Genomic DNA, 19,994 nt, shown 5'->3' on the forward strand with positions numbered 1-19,994 from the left:
TTTGACAAGAAAAAGGTGACAACTGTGAAAGATGGAGACACTAATGTCACAAATGAAGAAAACCATTCAACATTATGCAGCACAGACCAATAACAACGCACAAGATTATTTCACACTGATGTATGTGGTTAGATAAACCCACCACCTTGTCTCAATGAAGAACAATTTTTAGTATGTCTTGATGATTATGCACATTTGTCGAGTGTGTACCTTTCACACACAAAAAATGAAAAAGAAGATCACATCAAAGAACATGCAAGTGGAAGTGAAGCTCATTTCCGTCTGAAGGCAGAGAAAAATAAGACATGACAGGGGAGGAATGGTGTAGAAAGAAAGGTGTATTGATTGACTATGCACTTAAGTAATCTCCTCAGTTGAATGGTAAGGCAGACACAATAAATCTTACTATCATGAGCAAAGTAAGTGCCACATTTTTCGATTCAAAAGTTGGAAACAAAATGTGGGGCTGTGTGTCCTTGAGTGCAGTTATTCTCATGAACAGAAGTACTACTACAGCAGTTGATGAGACTCCACTTCGAATGTGACCTGGAAGTAGATCAAATTTATCAGTAATGGCTACTTTTGGATCTGTAGGGTCAACAAAACAACATGAGTATTTTTTTGTTTAAAGTAAGTGTAAGAGGTGTTCTTGATGGCTATGCCATATGGAATCCTAAGACCTGGAAATTTTCTGAAGCAAGAGATATTGGGCTTAATCATTGATATGTAGACAAAGGAGAGGAACCAGAGGAGGAGGAGGAGGAGGAGGAGGACGAATAGCTGTAACTAGAGAAAACCAAAGTTTTTGAAGAAGAAGAACTCCAAAAGAAGATAAAAATACTTATCAGAAACCAAGACGTCCAATAAATTTGCTAACGAAATATAATGATTATGTCATGTTCACATACACAAAATGGACTGAAGGTGAAGAGAAGGAGAATTAGATGAAGGCTACAAATGAAGTGGGAGAATCAATGAACTCAAATGAAACATGGACTCTGGTGGACACAGAAACTGCTCATGGAAAAGAAATAATTACAGAAAACTGGATTTTCAAGAAAAAGGATAAGGAAAGTACAAAGCTAAACTAGTTGCAAGAGTGTGTCAACAGGATTAAACTAAAGTGGATTTTAAATATATTTTTAGTTCTGTTGGACGAACTAATTCCCTAACACTCCTATTTGCACTTGCTGCACAAAAAGATTTGGTAATTATGACATTCGAGGTAAAACAACCTTTCTGAATGGTAATCTGAAGGACCATATTTTCATCGAAGTTTCAGGGAGATACAAAGGAACCGTGAGAATTTCCTGCTCATAAAGGCACTGTATGGATGGAAACAAGCTCCACTGCAATGGAGTAAGGAACTGAACAATTTTCTTAAGAATGAGAAACTCAATCGAAACTGAAATCTGACCAATGTGGTCCCAAAATCAGATACTCAGAAACACGTGTATCTCTGTACATGCTGGCAATGGGATGACATTTGGAGAATACATCTGTCAAATGAAAAATCTCCTGCAAAAACACAGGAACAATTTTGACACTGCAATTGATAGAAGTAACTCTTATCTCTTGGAAGTTAAATAAAAATAACAAAAGCATATACCAAGAAAAATCTGCTAAAGAAGTGGTAAAATGGTACAGAATGGAAAAGTTAAAAACGGTAACAACTCCAATTTCAACTCTAGGAGAAACTGAAGAAATCAGTGCAGCAAAGACAGACTTTCCATATTGTGAAATGATGGGTAGTTTATTGTATTTAACATGTAAAGCAAGATAGGACCTAGCATATGCTGTGAATCATGAAAGCAGATCAATGGGTAAACCAAATCACACAGATATCCAAAATCTGAAGAGAGGTGTAAGAAATTTGAATTCAATGACAGGGAGTGAATGACTTATGCGGATTTCAGAGATGACAAGACAGACAGAAAAAATGCTACAGGATATACGAGATAAATCACATAAAACTTGCATTACAAACACTGCAGAAATGGGAAGTGCTACTGATGCGCAGTTTTCACATAATGGATTGGTAGTCAGGGGTTTGTATTGTTAGCCTATAAACACATTGTAATAATATTTAGGAGGTGTATTTTCTGTGCAAACATACACTCTTTTGAAATGGAACAATGCCTACTCACACTAATGAAATCGAAGTAGGGTAAATTAGAATATCAGTGGAGTTTCTTGCAGGATTTTATGCGAGTCGTTTAAGAGATGTCATATTTTGATAAGTGTCTACATTGACATTTGTTTGTCTCATACTACCTGTGTAGTTGCTAGGTAAGATGATGTTATATTTGCTTACAGTGTGTTCCTTGAATGCACTGCCACTAGGTAGCCAGTCAGTGTGAAAGAGTCCAAGCAGTTGGTGGCAAATGGTCAATGGTAGTTACCAATGAAGAAAAACCTAACATCCTCATGGCCTATGAAGAGAGTAGAAAGAATGCAGTTCATTCTTGTACTGTAAATGCTGCAAGATATTACAGTAGACATAAACCACCTAAGCAATTATTTACCAACCTCTTCCACCAGTTACATGAAAGTGGTACTGTAATACCTAGATAATGTAAAAAAAGGAAACAAGTGATGACAGAAGAGGGGGGACATTAATGTTCTTGCTGCTGTTCCACCTGATCCGCATGTTAACACCATGCAATCAATAACACAGAGAAATGGCACTTGTCACGCAAGTGTTCAATGTGTTCTCCATTGACATAGGTTCCACCTACCTCCATCAAGAGCTGCATGGAAACAATTGTCAAAATTGTGTTACCTCAGGTATATGGGCATTAAGACAGGATACTCCTCAAGTCTTATGCATATTGTTTAGTGATGAAGCCACATTGACCAATCATGGCCAGTTAAATTGCATGTACCACTGGCCTGTTGACAACCCCATTTGACTTTGTCAGGAGGAATGTTATCATCCATGGAGTGTGAACATGTGGTACAATATAGTGATCAATCTGCTCATGGGCCCATTTTTGATAGTCTGAACACTGAACGTGCATACATATTGCAGTTTCCTAACAGACTATCTCCCACAAGACTAGGAGGAACCCACGAGTACCAGTACTGCAATACGACTTAACGAATTTTTTCCAAATTGTTAAGACTTCAAGCAGAGGACCTGTACATTGGCCAGCCTGTTCCCCTCATTTGATGCCTGTATACCTTTTTCTGTGGAGAAACTTGAAAGATGCTATCCACAAGGACATACCAACTACACCCAATAATATGCGGCTATGTATTACAGCAGACTGCTTGGACATCTCAGCAGTCATTCGGTACCAGACTGGAAGCGTGTAATGCCACTGCCAGTGGTCATTTTGAACAACTTTTGATGGACCATTGTCTCATTACTGGTCAGAATCCACACAAGCAGTGTAAGCATTTGTGATGTTTTTTAGTGGGTGCTGTCATAGGTATTGGACAAGAGTTGGTGTTCGAACTTTTCAAAATACAGTATCTCGTAAATGACTTGCACTGGAAACCTGCACCAAACACCTCTGACATTCTAATTTACCCTACTTTTAGTTTGTTAGCGTCTATAGGCATTGGTCCATTTTAAAAAGATATGGTCGCACAAAAAATACACTTTCAAGTATGAAAATCTGTTTATTGGCTAACAATATGAGCTCCTGGCTACCAACCCTTCCTGTGAAACAGCACATCATTAGCACTTCCCATTTCCGCAATACATGGGGTGCAATTTTTTGGTGTTACACCTTGAACATTTCTTTACAATAATGCCTTAATCACTTAGTGCTACAAGAAGCAGTGGTTGCACTCTCTACTACTGAAGCAAAATACATGTCGGCAGATCAATGTTGTCAGGAAATGAAGGTTTTGATGACTTTCACAAAGGAATTGATGAACAGAAACATGGAAATGACACTGTGTGGATTGCCAAAGTACAATAGCATTGATACAAATAGGTCAAATGTCCAGAATGTCTCCCAAACCACCCACAAGGATGCCGTGCCCCAGGAGGAAGTCAAGTCTATCTTGACTCGCACAAAGACGGCTCACACAACTGGAAGAGGGCTTCGCACCCCTGACCCACTTCATTAGGAAACTCACTCCTTACTAATATAAGCACAATGCAGTACCCAAAATCACATTTTCACAATTGTCTATTATGTACATCTGAGGTACAAGGAGTTACCAAAAAGTTCCTGTTTGAGGGCACTGCTGCAACATATAAGCAACTTAGCATGAGTCTGATGCGGGTATACAAGCAACAACGTGTAGGCAAGGGATCAGTGTGGCATTCATGTCTTTTTGACATTTGTGCGATAAAGGCAGAAACATGAATTATGGCAACATTATTGCCAAATTGTCCAAACAGGACCGATGTGCTCTTATTCTCTTCTTGGTTGTTGAAGGACAAACACCAGATGGCATCCAACAGAGAATGAAGAATGTATATGGGGCAGCAGGTTTGTCAAAAACCAGCAATGTGGATTGGTGCGCCAAGGGGCGCTGCTGCTTCATGATAATGCATGTCCCCATATCCAAAATGGGATAACGTAGAGGTTATGGAAACTCAAATGGGAGATACTTGAGCACCCACCCTGTAGTTCTGATCTCTCTCTAAGAGATTACATGCCTTCCCTTAAAAAGGGCCTTAAGGATCACCGATTCCTTGCAGACGAGGATATGCAACAGGCAGTAACAGACTTCTTCGTGCAGCAGGACTCAATGTTTCACAAAATGGTTACCTTCAAGACCGTGTGTCAGAAGAATGATTGCCTGAACACTTATGGCAATTTTGCCTCATTGACATATCGATTTGGGATTGTATGGCCTTCCAATGAAAACTTTCTGATCACCCTTTATATAACTACATTCTTGTTTTTTAAGTAGTTAACTCTGGAACAGCTGGCCATACTTTACGGAACATAAAATCTACTATACTGTACTGTGACACTAAAATATAGCAGTTTTTACAAACACTCTTATTCTGCACATTACTAATATACACTCTGATTATACTATTGTATGATAATATCACTATTAGACTGATTGTTGTGTGCTGCTGCAACCTACTCAACAGAAAGTACTCATCTCTTGAAATGTGACAGTTTGTTGGAAAATAAGGGTATTTATATGAACAGAGCAAGTCCTTAATAACTTTCATTGAATTCAGCATAACAGCATTACTGAAAGTACATTCTAGGGAAAGAAACCTCTCTCTCCTTTTCATGACATGATTAGATTTTCAGACTTTGCATTTTATTACAATTAAAGTGTCACCTTTTTAGGCACTACTATTCACTATTGATTTCAATTTGTAGATACTTCTACTCAGTATTGGCCCAGACAACATGATAAATTCTGTACCTCATACCACACTGCTCTGCAAAACTTTATGGGATATAGGTGGAGTATCTTTACTTATTAACAGCTCGGTGGAAACAAGTGAAATTGCAGGAGCATGTTGACAGAGGTCTCCCAGTTGTCCACAGAAAGCTGAACGCCACATGACACGAGGACAATGTGACTATAGAGCCACATGGGGCTGGCCCTACAAAATAAGGAAGTCGCAGTAATGGCAAAAAGGCACTGTGTGTGTCAGTCAGCAACAGCTACGGTGCCCTGTGGTGGTGGTCTTCACTACAACATTTGGATGACTTCAGGGGGATAATAATCAGGAAACTAGAAGAAGAACAATGTGTGGCAAATGTAGCCCAGGTGTTTGGTATTGCTCACAGCATTGTTTCACATGCATATGGAGCATTCCAAACCACAGGCACTAATACCCAAAGGAGAGGAGGTGGTCAAACATGGTCAACTACAGCAACAGATAAGTGCTACATTGTGTAACAGCGAAGAGTAACCCACGTCAAACAGCTGACGCAATTTCAACCAAGTTTAAGAAGACTGTTGGGCATGGAATCTCATGTACCAAAGTGGCAGTGCAAGAGTGGTCTCTCTGCCCGACAACTAGTATGATTGATATGTTTCACTGACTCGTTGGCGGCACCATTTGTGATGGTGCCAAGAGCACAAGGACTGGACCAGTGAGTAATGGTATCATATGCTCTTCTCAGATGAGAGCAGATTCAGTTTGAGTAGTGAATCTGGACCAGGTAACGCAGCCAGGAACAGTGATGGATACGATTGCTTTGATGATCAAGGTGTTATGGTGTGGGGTGGCGTAATGTTGCATGGCATACAGATCTCCACATCTTTGAATACTGTACACTTACTGGTCATGACGTTGTAATCCTTTCCACAAGTGTCTTTTGAAGGGTGCATTCGGTCCAGACTTCATTTTTAAGGATGACACTGCACAACCACATCTAACAGCGCAGGTAGAGGGCTCTTGAAATGAAAGGCTGTTCGGCAAATTGACGGGTCACTGATTTTCCCCCAATGTAAAGCCCACCGACCACATGTGGAGTGCCTTATGGAGACATTTTGAAGCACATTCATGTGCACCGATGACCATTCAGAAGTTGGAGGAATGGAACGGCCTACCACATGAACCCCTTACCAACCTTGCAGCCAAATGGGAGCAAACTGCAAAGCATGCATTGCATCTGTGATGATCACACACACTATTAAGAACTGTGTTCTGCCTTTTGTAATGTACAGGAGACGATCATAAATCATGGTGACTCCAAAGTAATTATTGACTTTGAATAAAAGTGTCATTTCTGTTTGTTTCGTTGAATATTTCTTTCTATTACATCCTGTACCCTATACTGTAGCAGTTCTTTCTTTGTATGGCGCAAGTTTCATTGAGCTATGTTATTTGGCAGTGACACATTATGCAAAATTGCTTTCATCCTTAAGTTGCATGCCAGCAAGTGTATATGTAACTTCATTGTAACTTCAAAAGTACACAACAGTAAAAGCCCTGGGTTATTGCATAATGTACCAGCGCGTAAACCCAATCGACAAGAAAGCAAATTTTTTTACACTTCCATTTTTAATGGACAGTTTACTCATGATGTACAAGAAACAGTAACCTGGTGTGATCGCTCATTCATTACTGTCCACCTTTTTCAGTGTATCCTATTATGAAGGAAACCTTTAGGCATGTGAAATTATTCAACATATAGATGAATAAGTATTAACTATTTGTGAATCTTTACAAACTATTTGTGCTTTCTCAGCCTCTGTTTAATACAGCAATACTATAAAAAATCTTTTTCTTCTCTGGTAAATGAAATAGCTGCTGTTCATCTCATATTGTGAGACATTTGCATGGACAAACTGATATCTGTGATAGAATAGCATAAATATAGAGACTTGTCTACACAAACACTGTTACTTGCCATACATGGTTACAACTTGGCCTCTGGAAATGCTGGAGGTCTCTTTCCCTGGCACAGGTTATTTTAATCCCAAATGTTATCAGCCTCTTGTCTGCTGCTTAAGTCTACCATAGTTCATTTCATGGGAAAATGTCACTCTCAGAACTGAAGAAATATGTTTAAAATAGTCCACTTTTTCATCAAAACTGATTGCTTTTTAAATCTGTTCATAATGTTCCTCCTGTCCGAGGCTGCATGCTAGAAACTACTTACACGCAACCGGCAACCACTCCTGTTGGCCACCCTAAGTAACTGTTTGTCCAGATGCAAATTACAAAATCAAGCAAATGTTCTTTAGCTATCTGGGGACATCAATCAGCATGATTACCTTCATTGTAGCTTTGTTTTTTACAAAGATATGAACAGCGATATGACTTTTTTAAATGGTACCCTGTATTTTTTTTAATTTGATAATTATTTCCTCTCCTAAAGACCTATTCAAAAATGTATCACAGTGTACCATTTACTGAAACACAGCGTTATTAATTACATAACACAACATTGACTTTGAGCCCGGGATCACAACCTTGTCCACTTGCTGGAGTTGTCAGATAACAAATGAAAACCAAGTAAAAACATAACACAAAATTGACTTTGACTCTCCTGTACCATTGCCCAGGAGTCGAACATTCAAAGGTGCTCAGAGTGGTGGCCCTCGACACCGATACACTGGTGCACTCATTGAATGAAAAAATTATTTACTGCTTCCAGTGTTGCCTGCTGAAGAGAATTACAAGGAAGCACGATACATTCCTACATGTCCTCTGGAGTCGTTGAAATATCATGATAGACAACATCTTTAATGTATCCCCAAAGAAAAAAAGTCCAGAGGATTTACATCAGGAGACCTAACAGGCCAAGTACCTGTTCCTCCTCAATCAATCCATCTGGCAGAATACCTTTGGTTCAGAATACGATGTGCACTGGACATTCATCGTGTTGATACCACATAAGCATTCTGATTCTTAGCAGCACTTCATCCACAGAAGAGGAGGAATAATTCGTCTGAGGAAGTTGGCATATGCTGTGCTATTTAGACTACCATTGATGAAATAACGGCCAATAATTGTAGTACCAAGCATTCCACACCAGACATTAACTCTCCATTGAAGCTGACGTTACACCTGGGTTGTCGCTGGACCAATAATGCATGTTCCTTGTATTTGAATGTCCTTTGTTTGAGAAGGAACATTCATCGTTAAATAGAACATTGGAGAAGTAGTTCTGGTTGGCAAGGATTTGCTTCTGTGGCCACTGACTGAGTTGTACACGATTCTGGAAATCATTCCCACGCAATTCTTGATGAAGGTGTACGTGATAAGGATAGAACCAGTGACGTGTAAGAATACAATGTACACCGGTTTTAGGAATACCAATCTCGCGTTCAACTGTCGTAGGCTAACATGTGAATTCATAGCAACAGAAGCGAGAATGGCAACACCGGCAGCTTCATATGTGCGAGTGCTGACGACTGTGTTGTCGTGGGCTGAAACTTCCCATTCCCTGAAGCGTCGCAACAAGACGAGTAAACATTCATTGGGAAGGCGTGTTCTTGTCAGGATATTGCTCTCTGTACACTTCCACTGCCTGCATAGCATTTCGCTTATCTTCAACAACAACAACAACAACAACAACAACAAAAGAAGAAACATTACATCGATGCAGTTTGCAGGAAGGACAGCCTTTACTGTATGCCTACTCTACAAGACAGTATTTAAAAGGATTAAACTGCTGTACTAAATGTACCAATACATCAGAAAACAGCAGTGTAATTACTGTTCTGCTAACTTACATTCACCACAGATGAGTAGCCTTCTCTTCGTTGGTGTACATTGTGTGTGTGTGTGTGTGTGTGTGTGTGTGTGTGTGTGTGTGTGTGTGTGTGTGTGTGTGTACTTTATGTCTATCTTCCATAGTCCACCAATTCTGTTGCTTCACTATTTATGTGACACTCTTCCACAAATTAAACAAACCTGTGACCATTCATTCTGCCCTTCTCTGTATACAGTCAATGTCCCCTGTTAGTCCTATTGGTAAGAGTCCCACACGCTTGAACAATATTCTAGGATGGGCCACACCTATGATTTGTAAGCAATCTCTTTTGTAGACTGATTTCAGTTCCCCAGTATTCTACCAATAAACTGAAGCCTACCACCTGCTTTACTCACAACTGAACCTACGTGATCATACCATTACATATCCCTACAGGGTGTTACACCCACGTATTTCTATGAGTTGCGCGATTCCAACAGTGACTCATTGATATTGTGGTCATAGGATACTACATTTTTTCCATCATGTGAAGTGCAAAATTTTACATTCCTGAACATTTGGAGCAAGTTGCCAATCTTTGCACCACTTTGGAATCTTAAGACCTGATTGAATATTTATGCAGCTTCTTTCAGATAATACTTCATCGTAGATAGCGACACCATCTGCAAAAAGTCTGAGATTACTATTAATACTGACTGCACGGTCATTAATATACAACAAGAACAACATTGGTCCCAACACACTTCCCTGACCCCCTCCCCCCCCCCCCCCCAATCCTTTATGTTACTTATACATCTAATGATGACTCTCCATCCAAGATGTGTCCTCCCTACCAAAAAGTACTCAATCCAGTCACAAATTTCACTTCATAGTTCATATGATTATACTTCTGACAATAAGCGTAGGTGCGGTACTAAGCGCAAGTTGGGTTTCACATGATCGATGTTTTCGGAATCCATGGTGGTTAACACAGATAAGGTCATTTTATCAATATACTTCATTATGTTTGAGCTCGGAATATGTTCCAAGGTTCTACAACAAATCAATGTCAAGGATATTGGACAGTAGTTCTGTGGGTTACTTGTACTACCAGTCTTGTATACATGTGTGGCAGGTGCCTTTTTCCGAGAAATGGGCATAGTTTTTTGTTCAAGAGATCTAAGATAGATTAGAGTTAGGAGAGGTGCTAACTCGGCCGCAATTTCAGAATAGAACCTGACAGGGATTCCATCAGGACCTGAAGCTTTGTTTAATTTTAATGATTTCAGCTGTTTCTCAATGCCACTGACATTAATATTAATACTAACACTTATTTCCTTGGGTTTTCCTTTGTAGAGGTACATTTGAAAACAAAGAAAAGCATTTCACCTTTTGTTTTCCTACCCTCAATTTCAATTCCTGTATCAATCGCTAGGGACTGAACACTAACTTTGATGCCACTAACAGAAATTACATATGGCCAGAATTTCTTTGGATTTTGTGAAATGTCACTTGACAATATTCTGCTATGGTAGAATAATGAATTGCTCTCTCGAGAGCCGGACGCATTCCATCAGCATCTCTCTATCTAAAGACCTATGCTTTGTTGTGCAGTAATCCCGTTTTCTTTAGAAGTTTCTTTACAGTGACTGCATACCATGGATGTTCCCTCCCTTTATGAACTGCTATTTTGGGGAAATATCTATCCAGAGCATGGTCTAATATTCTTTTAAACTTGAGTCAGAGTTCCTCTACATGCTCCTATTCTGAAGGTTTCAAGTTCCTCATTGAGATACGACAATATTGATTTTTTTTTATCTAGTTTTCTGAACATATATATCCTTCTGCTTGTTTTAGTTGTTCTTTGTACTTTTGTAATCATTGCTGCCACAACAATGTACACATTTTTATTCTTCGGCTCTTCCTAATGTTTCAGGAAGAAAGACCAGCAACTCTAAAATCTATATAGTTGTCCAGCTAACATAAAAGTGGTTAATTACTACTATGCAGAGTTAGCTTATTATTATTATTATTATTATTATTATTATTATTATTAATATTCAGTGTAATAATAATAATAATAATAATAATAATAATAATAATAATAATAATAATAATATTCAGTGTACAGAAAAGGAGCAGTCTGCAAGTCCACATCAACTACTGTGCTACAGCATAGCTCGTATTCACACAAAATTATCAACTTTGCACATTTCTGTGATAATTATTTTAAATTCATTACTTTTCATTACATTAATTAAAAATTGTAATTATTAGTGTGCTTTTTGAATACCATGGATCAGCAATCACTGTGTGGTTGTATGCACAGAAATTTCTGAACAAATCCTACATCACAGTTGCCTTGCATATTTTGTCACACCTCCCCCCCTCCACAATTTGTTATTCACTATTAACAATCTGTTAAGCTTCAAAAGGAACCAACTCCTTGTGATCCACACAGGACACGAGATGTTCATAGAACAACAAGGAAAAAGTGAATGTATGAACAACTGTACTTACTGACAGCATGTTTCTTGTTCTAAGGAATCTGTATATTTGTGTAGGTTCTGAAACAAATCAAAACAAAAATTAATCACATATTGTAATCTGATACACAATCATTCAATATAAACTAAATAAAGAGGGGCCAACATTTTTATACAGTACAAGAAAAATCAAGTTAGCTACAGACCACTAACATTAACTCAAGAGTTGCTTCTGTCATTAAATGATAGTTAAGGTTGCTTGGTGAGTATTCTAGTTCCTTCTATAATTCAGTGATCAGTAACAACACATGCAGGGTGGTGCGTGTTTCAAGGAGACAAATGTTCACATACTACTGATACTTCTGTATCTATTTAACTTTTCAGTTATTCTTAAAGACAATGTCAATTGAAACTGAGAATAATTACAAATGTTGTACGAGAACCTACATAATTTATAATCAGTGTAGTACTTTTCCATCACAAATTTCCAGGGAGATGCTTGTCATTTCTTAATAAAAACATCTAAAATTTTATATATTCATAAAACAAAGCACAACTGATTACTATTCTTAACAAACGCTTTATATATACCATGACAGGTTTCAAGCAGTTACATTATCTTCAGTTGCCTTCAATTGTGTTACACAATTGATTATTTATATCGTCTTCACATTTAGTGTCACTTCGGATGATCAAGTGTAAATAGGGGCAATGAAGTAACTGTCCAGTTTTATTTCTTTGAAAGACATAAAAAGTGAAGTGTTTGAATTTTCAGTCAGTACTATTCTGTAGAATACATGGTTTGGGCAATGTATCTATTACAAAGAAAGCAAGATTTAGATTTGACAACTCATCAGTAATAAGGTCATTAAAGTTGGAGCACAAGCTCAGACTGAATAAGAATGAAGAGGGAAATCTGTTGTCTCATTTTCAAATTAACCATCCTGGCTGTCATCTTAATTGATTCCTGAAAATAACAGAAAACATTAATATAGAGAAGTAAGTAGGACTTTCTGTCTCAATTCTTCTTGACTGTGAGTCCAGCATGCTAATCATTGTGCTACCTCACAATCTACTGCAGAGGAAATGCAATATAGGCCTACACTATTTTGAGGGGTGATGATTTACAATCCATAAAAATTATTCAAAAACATGGCTGCACTCAGCTGGATTAATCAATTTATTACACAGCCAGTTTCAGTTATGAAGAAACCATCTTTAAGTGTATTATGACATCAAAATCAGATGTCTGACAACCCATGCCACTATCCAACAACATGCCACCAGCCAACATTTTGATGATTTAATTATAAATCACGAGCACACGTAATATACATAGATGCACTGCATGATACATGTGCTCCTGATTTATAATTAAAATTGTGACAAGTCTGATAGTGGTATGGCTTGTCACACTCCTGATTACAATCATAATACACATAAAGATGGTATGTTTAGGCCTGAAAACAGGCTGTGTAATAAATTTATTAATACACCTTTGTGTGACTACGATAAAAAAACTGCACTATGTTTCTAATTCTGTGTAATGATTTTGAGTGTGGGTGTTGGGGGGCAGCTAAGTGATGTGAAATTAATGTAGTATGCACGTACTAGTATGAGATCATTCCAATTTAAGCCCCCCCCCCCCCCCCCCCCCCAATGAGAGTCTAGTGTCTTACCCACTGCATTTCATGCTACAGGTTAAATCATTCTTATGTAACAACTACTGCTGATTCTTATAATATTTAAACATTTAAAAGTCCAAGAAGTTCATCATAATTGAACTACTACTAGTAAATTTCAGACCATATACCTTTAAGACTAGGCTAATTTGATTAACAGGAGTATCTCACAAGGTAATTTCTACTCTAGAAACTTTAATGTAAGTTACATTTTGCAGCAAATCAAAAGCACGTACGGGAGGCCAATTTATCTCTCTTGATTGTCAAGACATCTGTTACAGGATTGCCTTGCATTTTTTCTGAGACTGTCTTGCAGTTTTAGTAGTTCATAAAGAAAAGCACGTTAAAATATGGGCCCTGGACTACGCTAAGGCCCCGTCTGCTACAACCACCGTAACTTGCAACCAGACTGTCACCTTTCAACAGAATCTAGAACTACGGCAACATTACAGTTCGATCTACCGCCACAACTAAGATTGCTGGAAGGGGCAGTTGACGAAAACGACCGACACAGTCACACTCAGACCCAAACATAACACATTCGCTATGTTTACATTGACCCCCAAATCAATTTCGTTAACTGATTTGACAATACAGTTTCTGGTTTGGCATGTAAACACTCCTAAATCGATTCTGTAAATCCGTTTCCAGCAGCCGGTTTTTCACTTCCACAGTCGACGTACGCTCCCATGTAAAAGTACAGCCGTTTTTTTAAATGTGCTTGATTTGTCAGTTTACGTCTTGTTTTCGAAATATTCGGCTAATATACACGGAGTGACTTATTGTGCAGTGAAGAAGCAAAAATATTAGACTCAGCATGGAGCTGTCTACCTCTATTATTTAAGTGAAGGTAAATTGCGACAGTGCTGACTAAAGCAGAAACTGGAACAGCTGTTTTGCAGACGCCATATTTAACTGGCCTAGCAAATCCGCTTCACTACTTAACATGTAAACACGACAGCGAAAAACGGTTTACAAAATTCCGTGTTGTTCTTACGGAAAACATGTCGTGTTGTTGGTCCCTCGACCTCGGTTGTTGGTAATAATATATTAAAGATTTTTAATATTATACGTGTATGTGTAACTGAATAAATTCAAAGCAGAAATTGCAGTTATTCGGCTGTACACGGACATATGTTAAAAATCGTTACCGCACTGTAAAAACAAAATAAACTTACAAAAATCCCATATATAATAACCAAATATATCTAGTCCTTCGCCTGCATTCTGCAACGACCAACAGGCGACTGTGTCTTAACCCTCACAATTAATAATATGAAAAAGTTGCGCTAAATTCCTGCAGCAAATAAAATCTTTCGCTGGAGTTAAATGTTTCGAAACCACGCCATCTTTATACTGCTTGGGATATACAAACGATTACGTAACTACATGTACGACCTGAAGCCTTGTATGGGAGGTAACCTGTAAAGCAAACTACTGCATTTTGCCTTAATAGCGGGGATTGGCAGCATAAGCTGAAGGTCACAAACTGACGCTATCTCAGACTCTGGACAGTACAGCTCTCTCTGACCCTCCTCCCTTACTCCAAGATGCGAACGAATCCCTGACCTGCGCGAAGGCGTGCCGACCTGAACAATAGACTGGCCGTTCCACGGGGGAGAGGAAGAAAAAGATAATAGGAGTCAGCCGCTTGTTCTATAGTTGCCCGTTGCGGCTCAGCGTGAGTACGGCTTTTTCCACTATGTGCCTTTTCTTGTATCAGCCGTCTGAATACTGATCACATCTTTCGCATAAGGACACTTAACAGATTTTTGCTACACAGTCTTGCGCACGAATAAAGAACTGAATACTAATGTCAGTTCTCTATTACTGCGCAAGGATATTCTTTCTAACGAAGTAGAAGCGGAACTGCTTCAACAAAAATTCAATAAATTTACCTGGTTTGCTACACAACTTACCAATTACGGTGCTTAACGGTCACTGTGTCAACAATAAAGAAACAGAACTCTGAAGCAGAAAAGCCACACGCACTAAAGTCAACAATATTTGTTTTTTGTACTCACAACTACTAGTCTGCCCAACCGTCTCCTGTGTTGCAGTGCGCTCAAGAATGCGAGTAGTTGTTTATGTACGACAGCGTTTTATAAATTTGACGCCTGTTAATTTGACAAACAGGTGAACGTTGTATTCATCTCGTTGTTATGGCGGTGTCTCGTGTCTTTATTTATCCTTTTTTTTTTACAACCATCCGCTTCTTCGTTTTTGATCGCGAACTTTCTCAAGAGAAGAATAAACGGCATCATTGGAGACGGAACCTCAGATCATAGACCACTGTCTCTTCGAAAGAACTGTACTTGCTGAAGCTATACCACTGGCCCCCATACCAAACACAACCGTACCAACAAGAATGGTGGAACACTAATAGACTTCTGCAGAAACTTCGGACTTAATTTATGTGCAGGTTTTAAAAATTGGGCACTAATGATTTTAACCACATGGAGATCACTCAGACAGGGTGAATACCAAATTGACCATGTCGCAATTTCCAATGAAAACATAAAAGAAACTCTAAACGTCAGAACTCGCAAATATGTCTTTGAATCAGATCATCATCCTCATCTCCAAATAAAAAAAAAGTCCCAACTCGACATAATTCTAAAAAGGCCACCCAAAAGTACCAAACAAAATCAGGGATATCTGAAACTCAAAAAAGAAAATATTATTATGCAAATCAATCAGAAAAAATAAACAGACCGCAAGAAACAGAAAATTTAGGAATCCATCAAATTAGGGCAACCCCCATGCATTGCTGCTGGAACGCAACCTGCGATCAGGCAGTTGACAACCGAATAACTGTGTGGAAAAAAATTAGCAGTCACAACACTGATGAAAACTGGGAGATCTTTCTTAAAACCCAAAAACAGTCCTCAATACTAATTAGAAAAGAAAAAACGGGGATATGACAACAACAGACTCTGCGAAATCCAGTAAGTTTTCATAAAAAATAATACAATACATTTCTAGAAGACTTTCAGAGAAAAGTTACAGGGAAACCAAGCGCCTAGCTTGTGCTTCAAGAAACCCGATGGCTCTTTGGAAACTAACACGAAAAATAATTGCAAAATCTTAGCCCAATATTTCAATTCCTGCCTCAACTGCAAACCACCCCAAGAAAAACTTTTCTTCTCTTCTCCAGTATTCACACACCCAGACTCACATGCCCCGGATCTTGAAAAAATTGTGGAGGTAGTCAAACAGTTGAAAAATAACAAAACACCAGGAAAAAAAGGTATCATTGCTGAATTCTGGAAGCTAAACGATCTTATACTTATGCAGAAACTACATCATACAATAACAGACTTATGGATGACGGAGCAAATACCAGAAGACTGGAAAAGCGCTGTAATTCACCCGCTACAAAAAAAAAGGGGCGATGACAGACAACAATTACAGAGGAAATTCCCTGCTCCCAATCGCTCACAAAATCCTGCCTCACTCCCTTCCCAATCACTGCTTCCCTTTCATACCCCTGACTCTTAACTGCCATCTGGTTTCTGTACAAATTGTAAATAGCCTTTTGCTCCCTGTTTTTACCCCTGCCACCTTAAGAATTTGAAAGAGAGTATTACAATCAACAGTGTCAAAAGCTTTCGCTAAGTCTACAAATGCTAGAAACGTAGGTTTGCCTTTCCGTAATCTACCTTCTAAGATAAGTCGTAAGGTCGGTATTGCCTCACGTGTTCAAACATTTCTGCGGAATCCAAACTGATCTTCCCCAAAGTCGGCTTCTACCAGTTTTTCCATTCGTCTGTAAGGAATTCGCGTTAGTATTTTGCAGCCGTGACTAATTAAACTGATAGTTCGGTAATTTTCACATCTGTCAACACCTGCTTTCTTTGACACTATTTATTATATTCTGCTTGAAGATTAAGTAATATTATTAAATTAATATTAAATAAATAAAGTAATTATATTAAATAATTTTTTACTTCATTTCTACATCCCCATTTGAGTGCCCGACGAGGTGCCAGTTAGATACGGCAATCCTAGCCACGGGTGACGGAGGAGCTTGGGTTGGATAATAATGGGGAATGGTATCGGCCACTTCCTTCTGAAACAAGGCATTCCTGCAGGCCCGTTTTGTTATTTTAAAAAATGACACATAGCCACATCTGGAAGATAGCATGCACGTTTGAACTGCGGTCCTTCCGATTGTCTTAACTTCCAAGATACTTTGCTCGGTAAATCGCGGTTAAAGGCAAGCCGCCAATCACCGCGCTAGAGGTAAGATGGGTAATTCCAGTACACCGAGAACGTATTAAGAGCAGCACATGTAACCCATTTTCCTTACAGACAGTTACCGTCCAAGGTAACGTGTTGAACCCTCCCTTCCGAGAATTTTTAGAGCCAATAACATACCTGTGGCGCTATTCCAAGCGATCGAACGCGTGTCACCGGTGGATGGTGTAGGACGGCATTTGGGTGGCCGGTATGTACCTCTTCGCCTACGTTGGTGATTTGTGTACGTAGTGAATCTGCACTGCAGCGTAGGCATTTGGCCGACTTGTGATAAATTGAGAAAATGGAATGACAGGAGACATTGGTCCTAGAGGAGTGTGTCGCCCAAGTACAGCTGGGGTTGTGGCCAGGAGGGACGACTTCCGCTGCAGGAAGCACAGGACGCAGCCGGCAAGCCGAGACCCACTCCGGCCGATTGTGCGAGCGCATCGCGAGGGACGCGACAACAAAGGAGGCGGTCTTTGTAGTAACCGACATCTCAACCCCGTGCTCCACTCTGCACCCTTTGTGCCTGCCTGCAGCCCCCAGCGGCATCCGAACAGCTTGTTCCGATCGCGCCCCTGTACTGCTCAATTTAGGTTAGGACAAGTGAAGGTAATGTGTTAGCCAACGTTAAGGTGGCGTGCACTTCTTTTAGTTCAAGTGGGTCTACAGCAATAGATTTTTTCCCCTTTAAAACACCATTAAGGGCACGCTCCTCTCCCCTTCCGCCTCCGCTTCTTCATTAAGCAGATCCACTAACCCAGAAGTTTCACAAAAACATTCGTTGAAGTGAGTATTTATGAATGAATTAAGATACCACTCATCTTTTGTCTTCCACATTATATTTTAAATAATCGCGACTGTGATAACTGAAATGAATGTACAAATAATTTCCGCCTTCTCACAAAAATAAATTTAATTTTAACTATGCACGATTAAATTTAGAACCTTTCGGATCCATCAAGCATCGTCGAAAGTGCTATGATTTCCATTATTTCTGTTTACGGAGCCACAGTGATGCAAGAAATCATAAAAGACATGTAGACATACATACATTAATCCTTGTTCCGTAGATCATGAATACGACATTTCGCAGCGGTGTGGAACGTGTCACTTTAACATACGTTTTCTGTACAATAGTTAATTTTTTTTGTTACTACTTCATATCTAAGAATTCATCTATTGAGCAGAAGAAGTGGTCATTCAGAAATTCTTTTAATTTGCTTTTAAATGTTGGCTGGCTATCTGTCAGACTTTTAATACTATTTGGTAACTGACCAAAGATATTTGTGGCGGCATAATTCATCCCTTTCTGTGCCAAAATGAGATTTAATCCAGAATAGTGAATATCATCCTTTCTTCTAGTGTCGTAGCTATGCACTTCGCTGTTATTTTTGAATTGGGATGGGTTATTAATGACAAATTTCGTAAGTAAATGTATGTATTGCGAAGGCACTGTGAATATCCCTAGTTGCTTAAATAAATGTCTGCATGATGATCTTGGATGAGCTCCACCTTTTATTCTGATTACGTGCGTTTGTGCAATGAATACTTGCTGTCTTAATGACGAATTTCCCCAAAATATGATGCCATATGAAAGCAGTGAATAAAAGCAGGCATAGTAGGCTAATTTACTGATACGTTTAACACCAAAATTTGCAATAACCCTAATAGCATAAGTAGGTGAACCTAACCGTTTCAGCAGATCATCGATTTGTTTCTTCCAGTTCAATTTCTCATTAACGCACACACCCAGAAATTGAGTATTCTACCTTAGCAACAGACTTCCGTTCATAGTGTATATTTATCAATGTGTTACGCCATTTACTTTACAGAATTGTATAAACTGTGTTTTCTCAAAATCTAGTGAGAGTCCTCAGCTGATTCTTGCTTCTTGGGTGTGATTACTATACTTGTATCATCAGCAAAAAAAAACTAACTTTGCATCTTCATGAATATACAGTGACAAGTCGTCAATATATATCAAGAACAGTAAGGGGGGAGGGGCCCAAGACTGACCCCTGTGGGACACCATTCTTGATACCTCCCAGTTAAAGGACTCTTCTGGTTTTTGTAGACTATCTGTACTGTTAATTTCAATATTCTCCATTCTTCCAGTTAAGTATGAATTAAACCCTTCGTGCACTGTCCCACTCATACCACAATACTTAAGCCTATCTAGAAGAATTTCATGATTCACACAATCAAAAGATCAAAAGCCTTTGAGAGATCACAAAATATCCCAATGGGTTATGTTCGCTTATTCACTGCATTTAATATTTGATGAGTGAAAGCATATATAGCATTTTCTGTTGAAAATGCCTTCCTGAAAACTAAATTGACATTTTGTTAGTACTTTTTTATAAATATGTGAGCTGTAAGTACTGAAGTACGTACACACACACACACACACACACACACACACACACACACACACACACACACACACACACACAGTTAAAAAAAAAGTGAACTGATTGCAGAAACTAGTGATT

General features: G+C 38.9%; 1 protein-coding gene across 1 annotated transcript in view; it reads right to left on the reverse strand.

The window, feature by feature from the left end:
* Positions 1-19,994, reverse strand: part of LOC126353912 (polycomb protein suz12-B) — a 257,886-nt gene that overhangs the window by 51,232 nt on the left and 186,660 nt on the right. Inside the window, exon 2 of the mRNA XM_050003144.1 lies at positions 11,610-11,656. Coding sequence (XP_049859101.1) covers positions 11,610-11,656 — 47 coding nt within the window. The remainder of the gene's footprint in view (positions 1-11,609; positions 11,657-19,994) is intronic.

The sequence above is a fragment of the Schistocerca gregaria genome, chromosome 3 (assembly GCF_023897955.1).
Source record: "Schistocerca gregaria isolate iqSchGreg1 chromosome 3, iqSchGreg1.2, whole genome shotgun sequence".
In the NCBI taxonomy this organism is placed as follows: domain Eukaryota; kingdom Metazoa; phylum Arthropoda; class Insecta; order Orthoptera; family Acrididae; genus Schistocerca; species Schistocerca gregaria.